The 20,827-nt window shown below is 36.9% G+C and overlaps 1 protein-coding gene across 1 annotated transcript; it reads left to right on the forward strand.

Annotated features, from left to right (window-relative positions):
* The first annotated feature begins 568 nt into the window (after positions 1-568).
* Positions 569-19,694, forward strand: OSGIN1 (oxidative stress induced growth inhibitor 1). Its single transcript, XM_072422881.1, has 6 exons — positions 569-636; positions 11,354-11,443; positions 13,415-13,551; positions 14,464-14,655; positions 15,324-15,415; positions 17,457-19,694. The coding sequence occupies exons 2-6, from the start codon at positions 11,380-11,382 to the stop codon at positions 18,442-18,444; spliced, it is 1,473 nt and encodes a 490-aa protein (XP_072278982.1). The 5' UTR covers positions 569-636; positions 11,354-11,379; the 3' UTR covers positions 18,445-19,694.
* Positions 19,695-20,827: the final 1,133 nt, after the last annotated feature.

The following is a 20,827-nucleotide window of genomic DNA, read 5'->3' on the forward strand; positions in this document are numbered from 1 at the left end:
CCTGCCCCGAAGAGCTTACAATCTAGGAGGTGGGGGAAGTAACACACAATAGGAGGGGAGATATGTAGTGGTGGAAAGTAGTGACGTCACGCTGCGCCTCCATTGTTCTTCCGTCTCTAGTACAGTTCGTGAATTTAGTGCAATATAAAGGTAAAAATTAATTCAGAATATAGGAATTTATGAGAAGCCTGACTGAACGCTCGCTCCATTCCCTGCTTATATCATAGTATATATAGTATGAACATATAAAATGAATGAGATTTCTGTGGTGAAATATAAACTTCTCATGACCGAATCTTTCCCTCATTTTCCAGCTAAAAAATTCCTCTCAGCTTCCCTCTCCCTTTTTCCAGACTGTTCTCCCGCCTTCCTCCGCCCTCTGGCAGCCTCGTCCCTGTCATGCAGCTTCTGTCACAGCTCAGCCCATTCATAAGCCGCGGATACTCGAGCCCTGCTGACTCATGCTTATCAGGGAAAGCAGCGGGCCCGCCCCTTTCTCCTCGCCCCGCCCCTCAGAGAGGCTACCTGCCACTATAAATACCCGTGATGCCTGCTGAGCCTCACATGGGTGAAGTGTTGTAGGGGAAGTATAGAGCCGGCTCATTCAATCCCACCGACCGAATCCTCACTGTATTGGTAAGAACATTAATATAAAGATGTCTGAGCTCAGATACAAGCTTCTTTCTTGCTGTCTCCTCCCTCACCCTTCTTCCATGTGCTCGGTATAACTGTCTGGTGTCAGCAGAGCTGTCATATAATCCAGTCATGTAACCAGCAGCAGCTCACACAGTATTACCTAATACTATAGTCTGTAGTATTCCATTCATTGCAAACAGTTCAGAAATGAGAAAATAACAAGATAACTCAATACTTTTCCTAATATAGAACTGTGTAATGAGGATTACTGGTTCTGTAAGAGCAGTTCTATTCATTATTTTTGAATTTATGACAAAAATAGATCTGCAAAATAATTGAACACAAATTCCAGCTCTGCAAATTGTAATATTGGTCCTGATGAAAGATTTGATCAAATTGGACCAAATTATTAAATGTCTGTGAGGTGAGGAATTCTCTGGATACTTAGCTTTTTCTTTAGATAACACAAGTTGCTTGTGGCTTGGCTGATTCAATTGCTGCCGCTGTGTTGCTAGGTTTTGGCACAAAGCGGTGATAAGAATATCTGTATCAACCAATCAGGTCCAGTTTTCTATCACAGGTGAATAATGCTAACACCTGACTGGCTGAACAACAATATTTTTATAAAGTTTTATCAAAACCGACAAATACATGTTGGAAAGTGCTGCGAGCTACAACTAAGGTACACAATCAATGTATCTGCTGTGCCAAACATTATTGATCAGTTTTCTGAAATTTTATCCAATATAGATAGAATGTCACTATCTTTTAGCTTTGGTGTTTAATAAATATAATCGTATATGTCTGTCGGTCACACATTGCTCTCCCTCACAACTGATCAAAAGAACAGGCATGGGTGATCAACGTTTGATCGATTTTTCGAGACTACTGAAAAGTTATAATTGTGAGCAGGCAGGTTCTTTTTTGAAGAAGGGACAGGTGAATTCTACTCTGCAATAAAGTAAACTTTCCTGCTTGTTCACAAACTATTTACCTAAACTCACCTCTCCTCCTTTATTGCTTCAATCTGGTCTTCTTGTGGGTTTATGATCTTGGGCCATCTTGATTGGCCAGGCCAGCGATGGATAACTCCTCCGCAAGTGCATGGGAGTTCATTCATTCCTGGCAGCTGGCTATGTTGGTTATCCGGGATCATACATTACACAGAAGATTGTACCAGGGAGATACGTTTGTTTTATTGCAGAAGAGAACATCACCTGTCACTTTTTCAATAAAAAACCTGCCTGTTATGTTTTTGTTTAGTTCCACTTTAATGTTTTTGTAAAGTGTATAGCCTGCTTTAGACTTCTAATATGAAAAGCATGGGAGGAAGTTCCACATCCAGACTGTTGGTAATAGCTTGATTTTTGCTTAGAGCAGACACTAGAGATCCTATTATTAGCAATGCTGTGACTTTTCTGTTACTTCTGGATTCCATTTGCCGTCATATTTCTCTAGTCTTTTGTGCGAGTCTGTAGAGCCAAGAGCAAAAAGTTGATTCATTTTTTTACAGAAATAACACTTACATTATAGGTGAAAAAGTTAATAAGACAGAAAAAAGGGACCACAAAAGCAGTGATGTGCAGTAATGCCTCACAGCTAATCAAAAATGAGCTTTTATTAGCCTGCGCCTATGGCTGCTGAATGCTGTCTTTTGATTGGTCATCATTAATTTATGAACACCCCTGGTAATATTGCTGAATTAGTTGCCTGTTACCTTCCTACAGCTTCAGGAAAAACTGTGCCACAGTATGTCAGAGACATGATAAAACAATCAGACTTAACAGACGCATAATAAACCAGTAACCTTTTGCACAGTAAATAAAAGATACTGACTTCAAAGGAAGAACTAGAGTATCCCTTTACCGATTAAATTTCATTTTATTTAAAATATACAGTTAGACTTTGGGTTCATACGCCCGCCCCATTGATTTATAGTTCTTTCACATTTCTGATATAGAATATATCAGAAATATATCATAGAATATATACAGTAATAGATCATATTAGAAATATATCATATAATATATAATAGGTCATATCAGAAATATAGAATATATAATGGATCATATCAGAATTGGATCATATCAGACATACCTCATAGAATATATAATAGACCTTATCAGAAATATATAATAGAATATATAATAGATCATATCAGGAACTTATCAAGGGAAGATATACCATTGACTGATAAGTAGTATGATGATGCAATCTAAAATCCCCTCCTCTTCACTTGTCATGTTAGGGAATGTAAGCTCCAAAATTAACTCTGATGAGTGTGGGGAGGTTTGCCCGCTGATAGTTCTAATCCAGACATGTGCGTGCTTTACACATACCTATGCAGTGTAATCATTGTGTTAGGGAACCTTGGCTGTATTGTTGGGTGAGTAAGAGTACATGGGAAAAATACAGTATTTAGACTATAGAGAAGATCTGACATCTATCTTCAGGGACTGTTTTAGACAAAAACGAGGCCCCGGGCAAATATAAATTCAGAGCCCTAAATACATGGCATTGCAGCTCCCTATACACCCTGTCTATATTGGAGTCCTAGAGAAGGTGGGAGCATGGCGCAATGACCCAGTTCATTCTTCTCTAAAACTGACTATTGTCTAGATTTTGTGATCTGAGGGGGAATCTATATAGTTTCCTAGGTTCTAATAACCTAATTCTGTAATTCCTAATTCTGTTCGGTGCCAAGTACTGTTTAAAATCCTCTAAAAAACACAGCAACCAATAAGAAATAATTTCTTTTTTTCTACTTTTTTGACTGAAGTGAAATTTGATTCTATAAACTACTGTACATCTTTAAAAGCAGATGTTCCCTACTGATTGAAAAGCTTTAGCTCTAACCCTCAGAGGGTGTGTGAGACCTCTGCAGAGAGACTGCTGCTTTTATACAGACGGCAAATGTCTTTCTCTACCACATATTGAGAGGGGACAAGCAGTTCTTTGCAGAATGTGATTGCTTTTTAACCAAATAAACTAAAACAAATTTTTAGCTAATTTGAACTAAAAGTTCACTTTTCACACACTTCTCATACTGGTATATTATACAGGATTATTTAGAGAAAGGATTATGATTAATGAAGACAAGAGGGTGTGAAAATAAATACTGCCTTGGCCCATTTATTCTAATTAAAATGACAGTGTAGTTTTCAGTTGTGTATAATGTGTATTTACAAACAAGCAGTGACGAGGGAATATCTGGCACTGGTCATAGGTCACTGACGTACATTAATTATCATTTTGCTGTGTCACGGTGCTGTGGCGTTAACATCACAGTCAGGCGCGGTGTTGTTAAACTGTCCATGGTGGATTGTGATAGCTGCAGTCAGGAACCTGAGCATTCTTTTTAAAAAATGAATAAATGCTTGCTGGAAATGAATTGGAATGTAATTTCATACAGTTAGGATGCTACTTTTAGTTGTATGGTTTGTATATTGGTATAGAGTAATAAAAGTCAGATGCATAGTGGGGATCATATCTTAATATCATAATTATCATCTCACTATAGGTTCCAATACGAAAGTTGTCAAACTTTCCTTGAAGTTACATTTACAAACAGATAGAAGCAGCCCAGTCCAATATTGGGACTCCCCAAGCAGCAGTCTACCCATTGTTGTACTGCAATCTTCAATGGGGGTATTGCCTAGATCAGTGGTCTCAACCTTTCTGACCCACAGACCACTAAATTCAGCAAACTTAGACCGTGCATGCGCGGGGAGCCGTGTGTGACTCAAAGAGGAAGGAACTTCCCCCAGAGTGGCGTCATGATGCCAGAACCTGCCCACTTCTCCCATTGCAGGCTCAGACCTGCTTGCTAAATTCCGGGGGAGACAGTAATGCAGGGCTGTGGACGCAACAAAAGTTGTGTCCCCGCCTCTGTTCTACTGTGTCCCCAGGATGTTTACCAAGCAGGTCTGAGCCTGTGATGGGAGAGGTGGGCGGGTTGTGTCCATAGGGGGACAAGAGCCACGGACCAGTTGGCGACCGCTGGCCTAGGTAACAATAGGAAGCAATTGTTAAGGCAGCTTAAGTGTCACGCATAGGGATAAACCCTGCCGCAGTGCCCACTGGCTGCCTATATGTACAATGCCACATCTGTTACTTTGCAATTAGTTGGATTGACGTAGATATTCATAGTATATTGATCCCTCACAAGGCTCTTAGGAAGGGACAGTAAACATTCTGTATGGATCAGTGTTTTTGAACAGAGTTCCTCTAGAAGTTGCTAGGGGTTCCTTGAGCAGTGAGCAGTTTGTGCCTCTCCTTTACCTGATACCAATGATCTTTTTGCCTGTCAGTACGGGTGACATTCTTTCCACTTGCCAAAAATGTAAGAAGCATTCTTCCCACTAAAAAACACACTAATGTTGTTTAGGCTGTGGATAAAGTTATTATAGCAGGGGTTCCCTGAAGACCTAAAAGTTATTTTCTCATGTTACAAAGGTTGAGAAACACTTGTATAGATCATTCTTTATCTTAATATATTAAGTTATCCTAATATATTATTTAGTTGTGTTTGAGGCTTCTTAGCCATCAGCAGTGATAGTCAAACCTGACTAATATTTAGGTGCTTGGACTAAATTTAGGTTAAAAATCCAGTTTCTTGGAAAAATAGAATAAAATTAAAGAGTTTCTTGGTCAGTGTTTAATATCCAAATTAAAGTGCTAGACTACAGAAATGTGAGTCTGGAATAACATCAAGCAAGATTCATTGTTGTTTTATGCTTTTTATATTAGGTAGGCTATACACTCAGGAGCCTTTGAATTCATGAGATTAGCAATCCTCCATTACTCATAAACCACCTATGACCTATAGTCAGATGTGTCCAATGGTAAGAGTATAGCCAAACTGTGTTTAATCAAGGGCCAATCAACGTGAATGGTAATATGTTATCATATAATATTATAATATATGTATGAGTATACGTCTTGTGGTTTATTGGAGTAGTTGTGGCTCTGTAACTCAGTGACAAATGTAATCAGTATAATGGTGTTCTAACATGATTACTCATACCGAATGATGTTGATTCACTTGCAACAATAAAAAGTAGAAGTATAGTTATGAAAACATGACATCATATCTTTGAGGCACATTGTATTATATTTTTTTTAAAGGTGCACAGCAAATGTTCCCTTGTTCTGTTCAGATCGTCACTGCCTAAATTTGTTTTATACTTTAATATGCAGAATTTGGATTCGTACCTTCAAAGCTGAGATGCATGTGCAAATCTACACTACCTGCACGTACGCTGTGTTTACAAACCCTGTTTTGTAGTGTACAATGTGGAACACGTGCGGCTCATGTGATTGGGTGTGACTGTCCATCTTTGTGTGCAGCCTAATGATTAACAGCTCACAGGAGCTGGTCAGACTAATATAAGGAACAATGTTGATAAGCAATAGATGGTCCTAAAAAGTATCTAAAAAAAATAAAAACTTATTTTATATGCATCTGTGTGATTGACCATTGTAGCCACTCAGATGGTAAAAACGAGGATTTCACTTTTCAAGACTTATTAGAATCTTTACAATTTTTAATAAAAATGTTAAATGTATGCAGGGAGCAGTATTAGCAAGGAGTAGAGAAGGGAACTATTTGGATATTGTGACAAATGATATTATGCCTTTGCTTTCATTCCATGGCCATTTTCAGGCAAGATCAATGAATGAAAAATTTCTTTTTGTTATTTCCCATCTGTAAGTGATATTCTTCGGGCTCTGGCTGAAGCCCCCTATGTCTGGGCTTAGACTAAGTGATAAGTGTATTCTTTTATTTATGGTACCCAGACATTAGATTGGCATGAACAGTTGGAATGACAGAATAAAAGTGGAATAATCCACTAAAGAGTAGATTGTAATGTACTAGAAAAAGACACGCAGGTTTTATAATGATGATCTCTCAGTTATTTTTTTGTTTTAGTTAATAAGATTATATGTGAAATTTAGTATTGGATACTATTTTGATAAGCAAAAACTAAACTGCTCACCACAAATTGGTAGTTCGAAAAAGAGGCACAGAACAATGAGGATAAAAATTGAGGGCCATTTGTAAGCTAGGAAATGTTAGTTTTTCATATCTGTATTGGCTCATTGTTCACCCACTTTGCATATGAGGAAGAATCAAAGGTTGGTAATGAATATTCTAGGCAGTTGCAGACTTCCTCATGTCTACAGCTTAAAAAAAAGTTTAGACATACAGCTACATCTGTGTACAAGATAGGTGAGTACAATATCTTTGTGGTTAGATTATTTAATGGTGTCTGGCAAATTGTGAAAGTTTTGGGATTGACAAAAAATGCTGAATGCAGTATCTCCCCAGAAACTTTTTTACATTGGGTGGGAGGAAGCTGTAGGAGCATTGTTCAGTAACCATCCAAAACAACATGGTAGTGCACCGGGCTAGAAGGTGTTGGGGCTTTTGGATGCTCATTGTTCCCCCTCAGAATATGTTGGTCCACTTAGAGAATCCTACATATAAGCTCGCATTTCCAAGCATTTATCTTCTGCAGACTGGTCAACACATAGTTTATTAAGTTTAAGGGAAAAAAGAGTGAATAATGTCCAGGAGCCTTTTCATTAGCTGTGTTGAAAGGAAAAGTTCTGGATAACTGACATGACTAATTTTTGCTTGCACATTGAATTGCTGGGTAATATTGAGTTCAGTTAGGGTCACGAGTCTAAACACTGCAGGAAGTTTACAGATAAATAGTTGGCAGGGGCGGTCCGATTATTTAGACTTGCAGATCTCTAGTGACTTTGTCATTCCTATGGCAATATTAAAGTGTCCATAGAGGCACAGCCATGATTTTTTGAAATACTAAGTACATGCTTATATGGAAGAGCATGGGACTCTCTGCATGTGAAAGCACACCAAGCAACAGCAATGTTAAATGAGCTAAGACTACAGTCCTGGCTAAGCTCTTTTGGAAGATCCCATGAAGTTCAGTTATGAACGATTGCAGGGGAAATTCAGGTACAATTATGGATGAATTTAATTAAGACAAAAAAAGTATATCATTCATAATTTCATAGTTACCAATGAGATTTAGTTCAGAACAGATTATTATAGTGTATATGTGACAGGTACAGTTGATGGAACACAAAGAAGAGAGTTAGCAAAAACTACAAATCTACAGAACATCAGATGGAATTATATGAATCAATAATGGATTTCTTTGTCACTATAAAAGCGGCCTGTCCAGCCTCTGGGTATGTGAGCTCTCCAGTATTTTTATGGGACAGAAATTAAAGTGTCAGTAAAGAATGAATGCATATGGCTACATTTAATAGGGCTCTATTTTAGATCAAAGAGACCCTCGGAAAAGGGGCAAGCTGGAATATTTTATTGCAGTGCTATTTATATTCCTCTGTGCCTATTAATGTGGAACAAAAGGTAGCCTAGAATATTCTACGTAGAAAACAGAGCCTCTTGACTATATAATAGCATACAGAAGACAAGATAAAAGTTAGGAATATTCCAGAACGATACCAGATGACTGCATTAGTTTTGGAATGTTATGTTAATTCCTAGCAGACACTATTGTGTAATATGGAACTTGTGCAGCCAAAGTTCATTGTGAAACAGTACGGTCACTAGCTTTAGGTACAGTATTTTTGTCAAACATTAATTTGTTACTTTTATATTGATTGAGAAGACAAGCTTTATGACATAAAATGTATTTTATCTTTATTGCACACAGACTTGATCTTATCACAAATACTATATCTTACTAATTAACTACCATGTAACTGAACTACTTATTGGAAATAATGATTTACTAAACAACTCCCACACAAGAAAGTGTTTTCAGTACTCAGCATGACCTGCCTAATTTTTGCTGTTCAGGTTGCCCTTGGCTCTGTTTGTGTCCCCAATCCTAACGACAAAAGCCTTAAGCCGCATACACACATGCAATTGTAGTCGTTGGAAAGGATCTTTCACGATGTGTAGCTTAACATGAAGTAAATAAAGAAGGGTGCATTTTCCTGGATGACAACTGACAGCTGTGTTCCCAAACATATTCTGACAAATTATTCTTGTAGTTTATGAATCAACAGGCCAGCAGAGTTTTTGGAATATACCGTAGTATACTGATGCACGGGCACCTTAGGTGACTTTTAGAAACAAAACTGCAGCTGGGAGGGGTAACTGCACTGCTTATCTGTGCGCTCCCATTCATCTGTCTGTTTACCAGAATACTCAATGGTTACATTATAATGAATTGTGGGAACCTGTCAAGGCAAAATATGTACCAGCTCAAGGGTTGCCATTATTTTACCTGCTGCACTACTTGTACATAGCTTGTCAATGACCAGGAAATAGGAACCAAATGTCCTAACATATTAACTGATTGTATACAAGTTCTGGGTCAAAGACCCAATAACTAATACAAATACAATTATGACAGCTCTGGAGTATGCACCTTTAAAAACAAATCAGCTGCTCTCATAATTATGTTCTAAAATCAAATTATTGACTTTCAGGTTCAAATACTGCACTATGTGTGCATAAGGAACAATCTGAGTGCTAAGGGCAAAAAAAAGCAGCTCTTGCCCCAGACATGTATGTACATAAAGCCCAACATGTGTAGCCTAAATTGGTTCAGTTCTTGAGCTTCTGGCCTGTGTATAACAACTGTGTATAATAACTGCTATTTGCAGACCAGTCTTTTGTAGAGGTTTGGAACCGAACAGGTTAGGCAGAAGCAATGATTGATTTTGTGAAGGGCACTGACACAGTAGCAACTTTACAATCCGACTTATCACAGTTGATTCGAGGTAAACCGCCAGCAGAGGAACAAGCCAGGATATTGACAGGTGAAACAGGTTTGAGTGACACAATGATCAGATCGCACCCACATCCGAGGGCACAGAATCCTTTCCCTGGCTGCCAGCGGTACATCCAGAGCCAAGCTTTTTCCATAGATTCATTATACAGACAAGACAGAGAACATCTGCGGGTGCTGAGAAGATTGCTTCATCTTTCATTTTGTGACTGCAAACCTTCAGCCTGAATACCAGGAAGATTATATACCATAAAATTATAAGATTATTATTATAGATTTAGTTAAAAAATACTGAAAGGTTTGTACTTGCCTGTGCTTAAAGTACCATTGAACAATCAATTGCAGGTTACTTTCTGTGAAATATCTTCACAGCATGTTCCCAACCCTTTATATGTGGTTAGGTTATAAAACATTTACATATTTAAAGTTACATTTTATTCAACGGAACATTACTTTAATTGTTCACATTAGGAGCACTGCTTAGCCTGCTCAGTATTGTTCTATATAGCTGCAATTTATCCAGCAATAAGTATATTATACTGGACCATCCTACTGCCTTTTGTTATTAATCTAGTGATCTGAAATCCTCCATTGGTTATAACTACTGGCTCCATACTGGGATATATATACAGAAAGTCTGATGCTGGAAAGAAATAACCCAGAGTTTTGAAGTTTTCACTTTCATTCACTTTCAAACTTTTGATTTGATTATTCTGGGTTGGTTGGTGATACAAAAGGCAAGGAATATCCCTACAAATACAGGCAGGAACATCATTTGAAGCTGGCCTCCTCCTATCTTGTTTTACTACCTAAAGAAATAATTCACTTTTGAAAAATAAAACAAAGTTGTATGTATTTTCTCCCATAGAACGTCATATATTAAAAACCATGCATTCATTTGTATGGATTCTATTAGTTGCAGTGTCACAGTGTGGAAAAATAATTTTCTGTTTACTGCTGAACTCATGTAAAGTATTCCATAAAAGAATTCCACTGTCACTTCTAAGCCTCCCTTTTTGCTTAAAAGACCGCTAATAAACCGTAAACAGTTATGTATCTGGAGATCTAGACCACTGAATACTAATGTTTAATGTAATATAACGTTTTTGGTTTTCTAATACTATTGGTATTTTTGGAAACAAAAACATAACATTTCATTTATTAAAGCTCTCACAGATTGGAGAAGATAGACTATCATGAGATAACATAGGTGATCCAGCAAACCTGGAATGGATTTCTTTAAACTTCTTTGCTATTAGATGGCAAATGTTTTTAATCCTGGACAGGATTCATTCCAGTTTCTCTCATAATATTTTATCTTCTCCAACTTTAATAAATCGTCCTAACGACGAGGGACGAGAAACAATCGTAATGAGAGTAAAGGGGAAAGAGCGCAGCTGGGGGGGCGGGGGTCACCCCATTGTTCCTCCCCTCTTCATAGAGCAGAAAGGGGCTGTTTGTACAGCACTCATTCATGCATTGTGCAGCTGTTTGTCATTGGAAAGGATTGTGAAAGATCCTTTCCAACGATAATTATTGTGTGTATCCAGTCTATGTTTTTATGAGGTTCACTCCTACCTCCTGCTGCATCTCTGACACTTATTTAGTGAAAACGTCCCTAACAGTACACTGATGGCAGAAAAAGAATCTGACTTAAATTATAAAGAGATTTTAATCCTTCCCTAATCTATTTCAAAATAGAAAGAGGGTTTTGGCTAAGCATACAGTTTCAACGCTGAAGGGTACTTTGAGGTAGGAAATAGTTGGGAACTTTGGGATACCTTGGACAGCAGTTATATTTTATATAATTATATATTACAAACTTTTACTTCCAAAATATACTATACAGCAGTAACTGTTTGTTTCATTCAATCATCTACCAAACATAAATAATTGAAATCCATATTTTTTAATTGCAGATACTCTGTTTTCCCAAGAGGCCAAAATGTCTATGGAATTAGCAGACTACCAAACAAGCGAAAGGTCGCCTCTTCCCGTGGTTATTATTGGTAAGTATTTGCAAGCTCACTTTCCATATTGCTTAGTCAGCATTGCATAATACTCCTAAAACTAAAACAGAAGTTTTACGGAAGATTTACACTTAGACCATTTCCTCTTAGCAATAACCTTTCTTTGTCTATAGACGGCTAAACCAGTGGGAATGCATTAACCTCTCCTAAAGAGAGATGTGTTCGCTCAGTTCTTTTGTTTCTGCCGTGTTTTTTTGACAATGTTGTTTTGAAGTATTTTAGCCCACCAACCTTAAACATTTTATGGAACACTAATCCCAGTAACCAATTGAATCTGCAGTAAATGAAGGGAGACCAGTACAAGATACATATTTCTCTGGGTATGCACGGTGTCTCCATTTTATTGAATAAGCCAGTTGCTGTATTCCAGTTTTGACTAAATAACTTCATACAACAAACTACCTACATACCCTTCAGTGCAGAATTCTGATTAGCCCGCAGGTAGTCATACTGTACTGCTAATAGCATACCAGGGCTGACTGGCTTGGCAACACTGGTTCTTTTGTGTGGCAATAAAAAAATTCCTAACTCTATTACTTTTTTACTTTGTATCGCTTATTAGGAACCTTTACCTGTTACTACTTGCATTTTAATGTAATTTGGATGGTAGTGCACCACTGCATTATGCAGATAAAAACCATCTACAGCTTTAGTAGTATAATTAGGAGTTATTTAGAGTAAGGGACAATAAAGCTAAGATACAAGATAAAACAAGAAACTGTATAAACTGACATGCCTGGCAAATTTTCATATTCGTTTAGGTTGGATGATGTGTCTTCAACTTAACCTAATCCTTTTTGGCAGAAATGTACATTGTATCCCAATTAGCATCACCTTCAGTGTACAGGCACACAAGGACCAGCTGCAACATGTCCTGCATTACGTACATACACCGTGCCCATACCCATTGATGTCTCTGCCAGCCAGCACTGGAAGTGGCCCAGCAGGTTCTCTGTAGGGAAGCAATACATTATTGTTTCAAATGTAATCATATCTCTCTGACCATCCAAAAACTGCAGAGACTTGTATTCCTCTTTTGAATATTCATTCAGAAAAGGGAAAACACGTATTGTATGGGAAATAGAATAATGTACCGCCAAGATTAATCAAAATGCTCTGCCCCAAAGCTAAACATCAGGGAAACATGGGGTTCACAGTTATAAATATTAGTCCCTAACCTGCTTAAAGATTTAGAATCAGTTTGAATGTTTCTGGGGTCAAGTGCAGTTAACCTCTTACTGACCTGCAATTGATCACTGTTTACGTTTGTGTCAACAAGCTGCTAGTTTCTCTTGTATTCCTATTGACTTTGATGGTTAAAGAAGAGGCCCATCCACTCAAAACCTAAAAATAGACAATATACCTGGATAACCGACTTACCCCCAGCCTGCAATGATAATTCACACTTCTCTTCCATAAGCAAGCTTCCCGTGTTGGATTGACAGTTATGTGCAATGGAGTAAAACTTATTAACCTTACATTACCTACCTAAGGAACTCACTCATATTAGGGAAAATCCAGGTCTCTGTCTGCCAGTAGATTCATGTAAGTGTCCCCATCCATGCTGTGATTTTAGTAGTTGGCATAACTTAGGCCCATGTAATTGTAAACACCAACAATGACCGTGGATCCCATTGTATGTGTTGTGTAATGTATATGCCAGCATGCATGTAATTGAGTGATAGGAACTTGGTTCTTCACTTGATTCTTCACTTACTGTCATTACATTGCTATCTTTTGGCTCAAAAAGTGCACTGAGGACAATATACTGCTTTAGAGCTGATATCCCAAGATGTAAAAGAGCACAGTGTAACCATATATATTGTTCCTACCCCTGGAACCCATGCATTTGTGGTTGTCATATTTAGCATTGATCATTGGGTCAGTCATGTGTGTAGAGTGTATCTACAAATGTGTGCTTGTTTCATGAGCTGCTTTGTTTGTTTTTAGGTAACGGTCCATCAGGGATTTGTTTGTCATATTTGTTGTCTGGATATACTCCATATGTAAAAGAGGGAGCTGTACATCCCAATCCACTACTACAAAGGAAACTGGAATCATTCAGTCATATTCCGATCACAGAACAGGTTTGTATACACTTACAGTATATGTGGAAGCATGTAGTCATATGATTGTTTCCTATTTGCAATGTGGATATTATTGCATTGTTACAGAGGTTAGAACTGACTACTATGTCTTCTTGGAAGCTAAACATAGAAGCAATAGGGCTGAGGCTCCAGTAAATGGATCCCAGAGAAGCCATAAGGAACAGCTGTGACTAGGACATTTCTTTTAAAGAGATCTGATATCTGAGCTATGCTCCCATTTATATGCTCCTAATATTTTGTCAAAGTAAAACAAAACCCAAAAAACAACAATTAAGAAAAATCTGGTAAAACTTTATTTTTTGAGGACTTTTGACAACCAGCTGTGGAAAGGTCACTATGCTCCAGACCACATAAAATGCAGCACAATTTAGGAGCTTAAACGTAAAAAAACCATTCTGGGAATATCATTCTTGGCTTTTGTTTTGTTTTTTGTTTTTTTTGTGTTTTTATACAAAATGCATTTTTGTAGCATTATTTCATAGGGAGGTGCTAATGGGTACCCCTTCCTGCCATGACTTAGTTATCACTCTAATCCCATTGTGAGGGAACTTTAGTGTTGATATACTGGTTTCCTAATTATTAGCTGACACTGAATGCCACACTGCATGATAGTTCTAGGTCATTGTGTTGGTAAATCAGCCTAATTGTCATTGTAATTTTATTCCACACCTGGACCACTTCTTTATTCCGACAATACAGATGTGTGCACTAAATCCACATGTACAGTAGATAGCAGTAGGCTGAATCGCCTTTTTGCTCTCTATATTTCAACATGGAAGTAAATCCTTTCAACTAAATTCCCAGCTGTGCTTGGTAATGGGAGTTGATTTTTTATTATATTATTAATATTGCAAGTATTAAATGAAAAACATATTTTTTTTGTTTTCCCAGGATCTGGAATACTTGTCTGAGGGTTTGGAAGGACGCTCCAACAGCCCAGCTGCTCTTCTGTTCGATACGCTGCTCAGACCTGACACTGATTTTCATGGGGATGTAGAATCTGTTCTAAGATGGACTCTAGAACCAGAGAGAGCCATTCCTCACTTGGTGCTGGGAAGAGGACCTCCAGGGGGTGCTTGGAATGTGAGTGTTTCAAACATTTATAATCCTAACAAATTAATGGCAAAAAAAACAGCTAGAGAACCCATAATGAGAAGTCAACTGCTATAGTTACTCTTATTTGTAGAATGGAAGAATGAGTTACAGTTATACACTTGACTTCTGCGTACATTTAAAGTACACTAAAGCATTGCACAAACACTAGATTTTTGTTATCATTTCAGGCGCTCAATCATGATCATCTCAGCTGAAAAACTAGCATTAGTACCATTGTCTCCAAACTCAGTGATTGTCCAGGCCATTAAACAAACAGCCATTTACTTTTATAGAGAACGCAGCGGGGAGCCTCCCATCCGTCCTCCTTCCTTTATAGGACATAATATCTGTGTCTGTACATAATTTATTCCTTTTGCTTTTAATGGAATTGATTACCTACATTTCTAGCCATTATTTATACTGAGATTTTAACATACAGATTTGTTAACTGTCATGCTGGGATGGAAAATAAACTATATTAGAGCTCAAATGTTTTGCTTCTGCTCTGGGCACCCTGAGTTAAAAATGGCTGCAATTTTACAATAATATTTCAGATTCTGTAAGCATAAAAATTAAACTATAATTTAAATAATGTTTATAAGGAAAATACCATTTTTGTTTTGCTACCATCTGACCATAGGTATTTTCTATTTTAGGCCATTGAAGGATCCATGATTACTCTTAGCCGTGGGGACTGGATGGGCCTGCCTGACTTATCCTTTAAAGACTGGATGAGGATGAAAAGAAAGTAAGAATCCAAACTTGCAAATCAAGACTGAGACTGTTTAAAAGAAATGCAAATGTTTTCAGTGGTTTTAAGTAAACATTTACACATAACAGATGTAAAAAAAAAATCTTAGAACCAATGTTTTTAAACATTTACATATATTTATATGTATTATTTAGTACTTGGGGAGTCCTATTCATCTATATGCAGTCTTGCTTTGCAGTGGTACACAATTGTTAAAGTACATCCAAGGGCTTCTATATGATAACCTAAACAGGTCCCAGGTCTAGTTACTATGTTCTAAGTAAATAAAATCTAATTTTCACATCCTAACAAACACAAACCTTCACATCCTAACAAAGCGAAATCATCTTTTATTTGGCACTACAGCTCACAGTGTAAGGGGTTCCACAGCAGAGGCAGTGCTGTCATTCCTAAAAGCAGTGGCCAGGTGCTGATCTATAAGCTACAGGCTTGTGAATCAGCAGTGACAATGCCGCCTGCAACATCTTTACATCCCATCCCAACATCTTTACATCTGGAGTGCAAGCAGGCACAGTCAACATTGGGGTTTGTAAAGTCTGGAGAAAATCAGTAAAGTTGTCACCTTGTTAAAGAAAGCTGCATGCATTCACTGGCAGGAACAAGAGGTATTTGTCCGACTTTGCTGAGGAAAAAAGGAAAATTGTAAGTCCTGCACCACATATGCACTGATGAGCCGCTGGGTGCTCCCTTTTATGTACAAATGTTCTATAACAAAAACAATGAAATAAACTTGCTCTAATCAGTAAAATATGCCTGTTTTGGGGAAGACAATAGAAAGTCATCTGTCTGTGTTTAATTAAATATCTTTTATTTTCAAATGATAATCATAGTGTCCTTCCAGCTGAAACTGCACATTCAAAGTGTAGATCCCAGCAGGCATTTATAAACGGAGATTCATTATTCTGATATTAGCTATTCCTTCCATACCTAAAACTTTAAATGACGTTTCCTTTACACAGACTACATCTGTATAACCTAAATGTCCTCTTATTAGATAGCATTACCTAGGTCCTGACCCTGTTCAGTTGATGTAAAATATGTAGATTATTCCTATTATGTACTATGTTTGTACATGGAAATCTTGAAAGTAGTTGGAGGAAAGGGCCTGCTCAGGGGTCACCTGATAAGAACATTACAGAACGTTTCAATTCACAATACAAGAACACAGAATAAAGCCGATAACTACCAGGATTGCCACACCGCCTGCAGACTGGCTAATCTTTATTTATTTCTCTCATGCTGCACATAGCTTGCATTCTGAACATGGATAAATGAATGTCAAATACAACTACCTATGGCATTCTGAAAAGTATAATAATCTTATCTCATGTTAATGGTGCTACTGTCAAAAGTTTTTTCTGCACTTATTTTAAGTTGTAATTGCAGCTTTTACAATGATGCAACCTGCACTTCCTCCATGCTTGGGTAAAAATAAGGTTCACTTTAAAGTGAATAAAAGGAGTGATTATAAGAGAAAGCTACCTGCTGATCTTACAGAACATCTTTTAAATTAGGCTCTTAACAATATGAATTATGTCTTTGCCCGAGAGTCAAACTGGGATTTGCCTCTAGTGAAGTATATTAAAGTTCTTCACTATATTGAAATGTTTACTTTCTAAACCTCCAGGACTGCAGCCAGCAGTATATAAATACATAGCTAGATTTTGAAAGATTACAGATCCTGATTGGTAAAATTGCTTAAGAATTTTGATTTTTTTTTTTTTTTTGATGACCCTGCAGTCCTGGCACCCATAATGAAAGCCAAGGTTGCTAGTTATCCATAACAACAAAGCAGCTCCGCATAAAAAAAAAAAAAAAAGAAAAAATGTAAAAACTCTTTGGATACTTAATGTAAACCTATGGATACCTTACTATTGTTTGGAGCAAAGCCCATGTCGTCATCTGCTGTACCAAAGCTGCTGTCGTCATCACCTATACCAAAAATATATATAAATGTTGAAAAAGAGGAATACACTGTAATTATTTAACTAACCAACTTCTTATTTTTTTATTTTAGGAACATCAGAAATGATAGATCCACTGCAGGTGACATCTTGAATTATTATCAGTTCTATGTAAAAAATAAAAGACTTCAGGACAACTTTGTGTCAGGAGCTGTTGTCAATTCTGTAATAAAATTAAATAGAAGTGATGAAATTGCACAAGAAAAGGACAGCCTTTTGGAAAGCTCTGAACATAAAACGAATAGATCAGAAGACCGGAACATCTTCCAAGTGAGTGGCTTCATCAAGAACAATTCAGGAATCAAACAGAATTTCTGTATCTATTCAAAAAACGTGATTCTGGCCACAGGAACATATGATAGCCCTTTGAAATTGGGTATTCAAGGAGAAGACCTTCCATTTGTGCACCACCAGATCTCTGCTCTTGAGGAGGCCGTGAAGGCAAAAAAAGTTCACCAAGACTCAGATCCTGTATTGATTGTAGGTGCAGGGCTGACAGCTGCAGATGCCATTCTGTTAGCGCATCACTACAACATCCCTGTAATTCATGCTTTTAGAAGACGGGTTAATGACCCAGCTCTCATCTTCAACCAGTTACCGCAGGTCATGTACCCAGAGTACCATAAGGTGTACCAAATGATGAAAGAACAGTCTGTCTTCATGGGTGGACCCTATGAGGGTTATATGAGCCTTCCTGAGCACCATGCAATTTGCTTCAATGACAACAAGAAATGTATATTCAAAGACAAGCATGGACAACACAAGGCATTCAATGTCTCCATGACCTTAATTCTAATTGGGTCCAACCCTAACTTGTCTTTTCTTCCACAAAATGGAAAGCATTTGGCTCTGGACACAGAGAAGCCAGTCAGCTCAAAAAGGAACCCAATAGACATTGATCCATTTACTTATGAGTGTTTACAGGAGAAAGGCCTGTATGCAGTTGGACCTCTTGCTGGTGACTATTTTGTACGCTTTGTCCAAGGAGGAGCTTTAGCTGTTTCCAGCTCTGTGTTGAAATCTCAGAAGAGACCTCCCTAAAAATAATAATTGTGTTATTTTGTAATACTAATAACTGTATCACTTCTCAGCCATATCACTGAAGAAGACATTTCAGTGTGTAATAGGGCAAAAGCTGAATGTCCAAGCCAAATGCAAATAATTCCACCTTAAGAGAAGACTTTTACTGCTGTTGACTTCGTACTGTGGATCAGTAATGCAATGACACATATAAGCTACTAAAAAAATGAAACATTTACAGTTTCAAAAGTATAAAAAAAAAAGATTTTATTGAAAAATCTATATTTTAATGTATGTATTGATATGTACACATCAAGTAATGAATTTCAGTGCAATGTTGGTATTATTTTTACAAGAAGTATGTATTTGAATACACCCAGTCAATTTTTAAAATACTAAAATTGTATTAGTACAAAAGTCTAATTAGTAATTGCATTGTACCTGAAGCTCAATAGATGCATGTTATATTGCGTAATATTATAAGATGCAGACTACAAGCTATAGTCACCTGTTATTAATTAGTTTACCTAACATTGAGCTCATGGAGTGTATCTATTTTGAAAAGTGGCATTCCATATACATTGCTATATCTGCATTTCTAAATGTTAAATTTAATATAATTTTACTTGAATTCTAAGGGTACTGTATGTTCAAACCTGTTTTTATTTCAGGCTTTTGTTGGTGTTTTTACAGCCTGTAAACACTTAAAATCACCTTTTAAAAATAATTAAAATGAAAACAAATTGATCTGTTTTTGTGCTGGTATTTGCAGGCTTTAGGCACAAGTGTTTGTTGGTGTTTGCAGCAGGTGTTTATGGGCAGTCCATGCCGTTTATGTTCAAATACCAGAAAATTGCTCACAAAAAAACACCTATGCCTCTAAACACCTGCACAAGCGTTTATAGATGCGTTTATAGACAATTCTGTAAACCTAGCTGTGTAACAGCCGCATTTTTCCCTAAACCTAGATTTTCATACTTGGATTAATATATTTTTTAACAAAAAACTGGAGCATTCGAAAAGATTGATTGCGATCAATGTCTCAAACCTTTTCTGAATTTACTTTAAACTTTGAGGCCAAATCTGTTTTAATGTCTTTTTATGTATATGTTTATATTTAAATGTGAAACACACTTAAAATATACTACATAATTTTGGCATATTTTATATTTTTGTATTGAAGATGGAATTATTAATATATCTATTTTGCACTTGTTATTTTTTACACTATTTTTAAAATAAAGTTGTTTGTCTGTGTCTGATGACAGGAATTTGTGTATATGATTCTTCATTTCATCTTACTGGAGCAGAAGGAGGTATTCAGGCAGTGTTTAGAAAGAAAATCTGAATTATTCCTTTCAGCTGATCCTCATTGCTGTATGTATCTTCTTTTACCAATTGTTAAAATGGGTTGTGATGTAAGCCTTGTTAGTGGTGGTTTTTGTGTAGGATTATTTCTCTTGGTATGCATTTGCTGAAAAGCAATGTAGCCATACCATAGTTTGTATAGGCTAGACACAGATTAGTTGTTTTGCTACAGTGTATACTTTTCATATTATTGTAAGGTCAAATTACTTTTAGGTTGAAGTTAAAGTGTAAGGATGCCCATAGGTAGCATATACAATACATGGCCAAAATATATGAGGACCCTCTCTAAATTACAATTCAGATGTACAAGGCGTGTATCATATAAACATGGTCTTATGTGGAAGAACACTGGTTGTCCTGATCACAAGCTTTTAGAACACTTTTACAATGAATTTCAACAGCTCCTTTGTCCAACATTAGTTGGACCTCTCAAATGCTCTTTTGAGAAAGTGAGGTGCACTCCATATTAATGCCCATTGTTTGAAAATGGAATGTCCACCCAGCCTATTTAGGTGTCCACAAACCTTTGACCATATTTTGTATTTCCTGAAAAAATATTAAAAAACATAATGTATGTTAAAACAGTGTAAACTGCATCCCTGTATTTTAGCAGGTGCCCCCAGTCATCATAAATTATGTTCTTTAGTTAGTGCATCATGTGTTGTTTCTTTGTCCACTATTGACCACCTTTAAACATTTTAGACAACTGTTAAAAGTTTTATTTTTTCCTCCATCAACTCCTATACTAATTCATATCCTACAAGTATGAGGGTGATATAGCACCTGGCGCCAATCCTTTATTATGTAGGTATATAGACTACAAATTCCAATGCAGCTTATACAGCTTTTCTTTGACAATTGATGCCTTTAGAGAGTTTGTAAGCTGTGCATACACTGTTCATTATTTCTTGTTACCTGATAAGCATATAATGTTAAAGAAGAAAAGAAAGAAAATAAAAATTTCAGGTGTGAGTGTAATCCCAGTAAAGAACTTGGTTGTTTTTAGCCATAACATTTATAGTCTGTATGACATTTC

The sequence above is a fragment of the Pyxicephalus adspersus genome, chromosome 9 (genome assembly GCF_032062135.1).
Source record: "Pyxicephalus adspersus chromosome 9, UCB_Pads_2.0, whole genome shotgun sequence".
Lineage (NCBI taxonomy): Eukaryota > Metazoa > Chordata > Amphibia > Anura > Pyxicephalidae > Pyxicephalus > Pyxicephalus adspersus.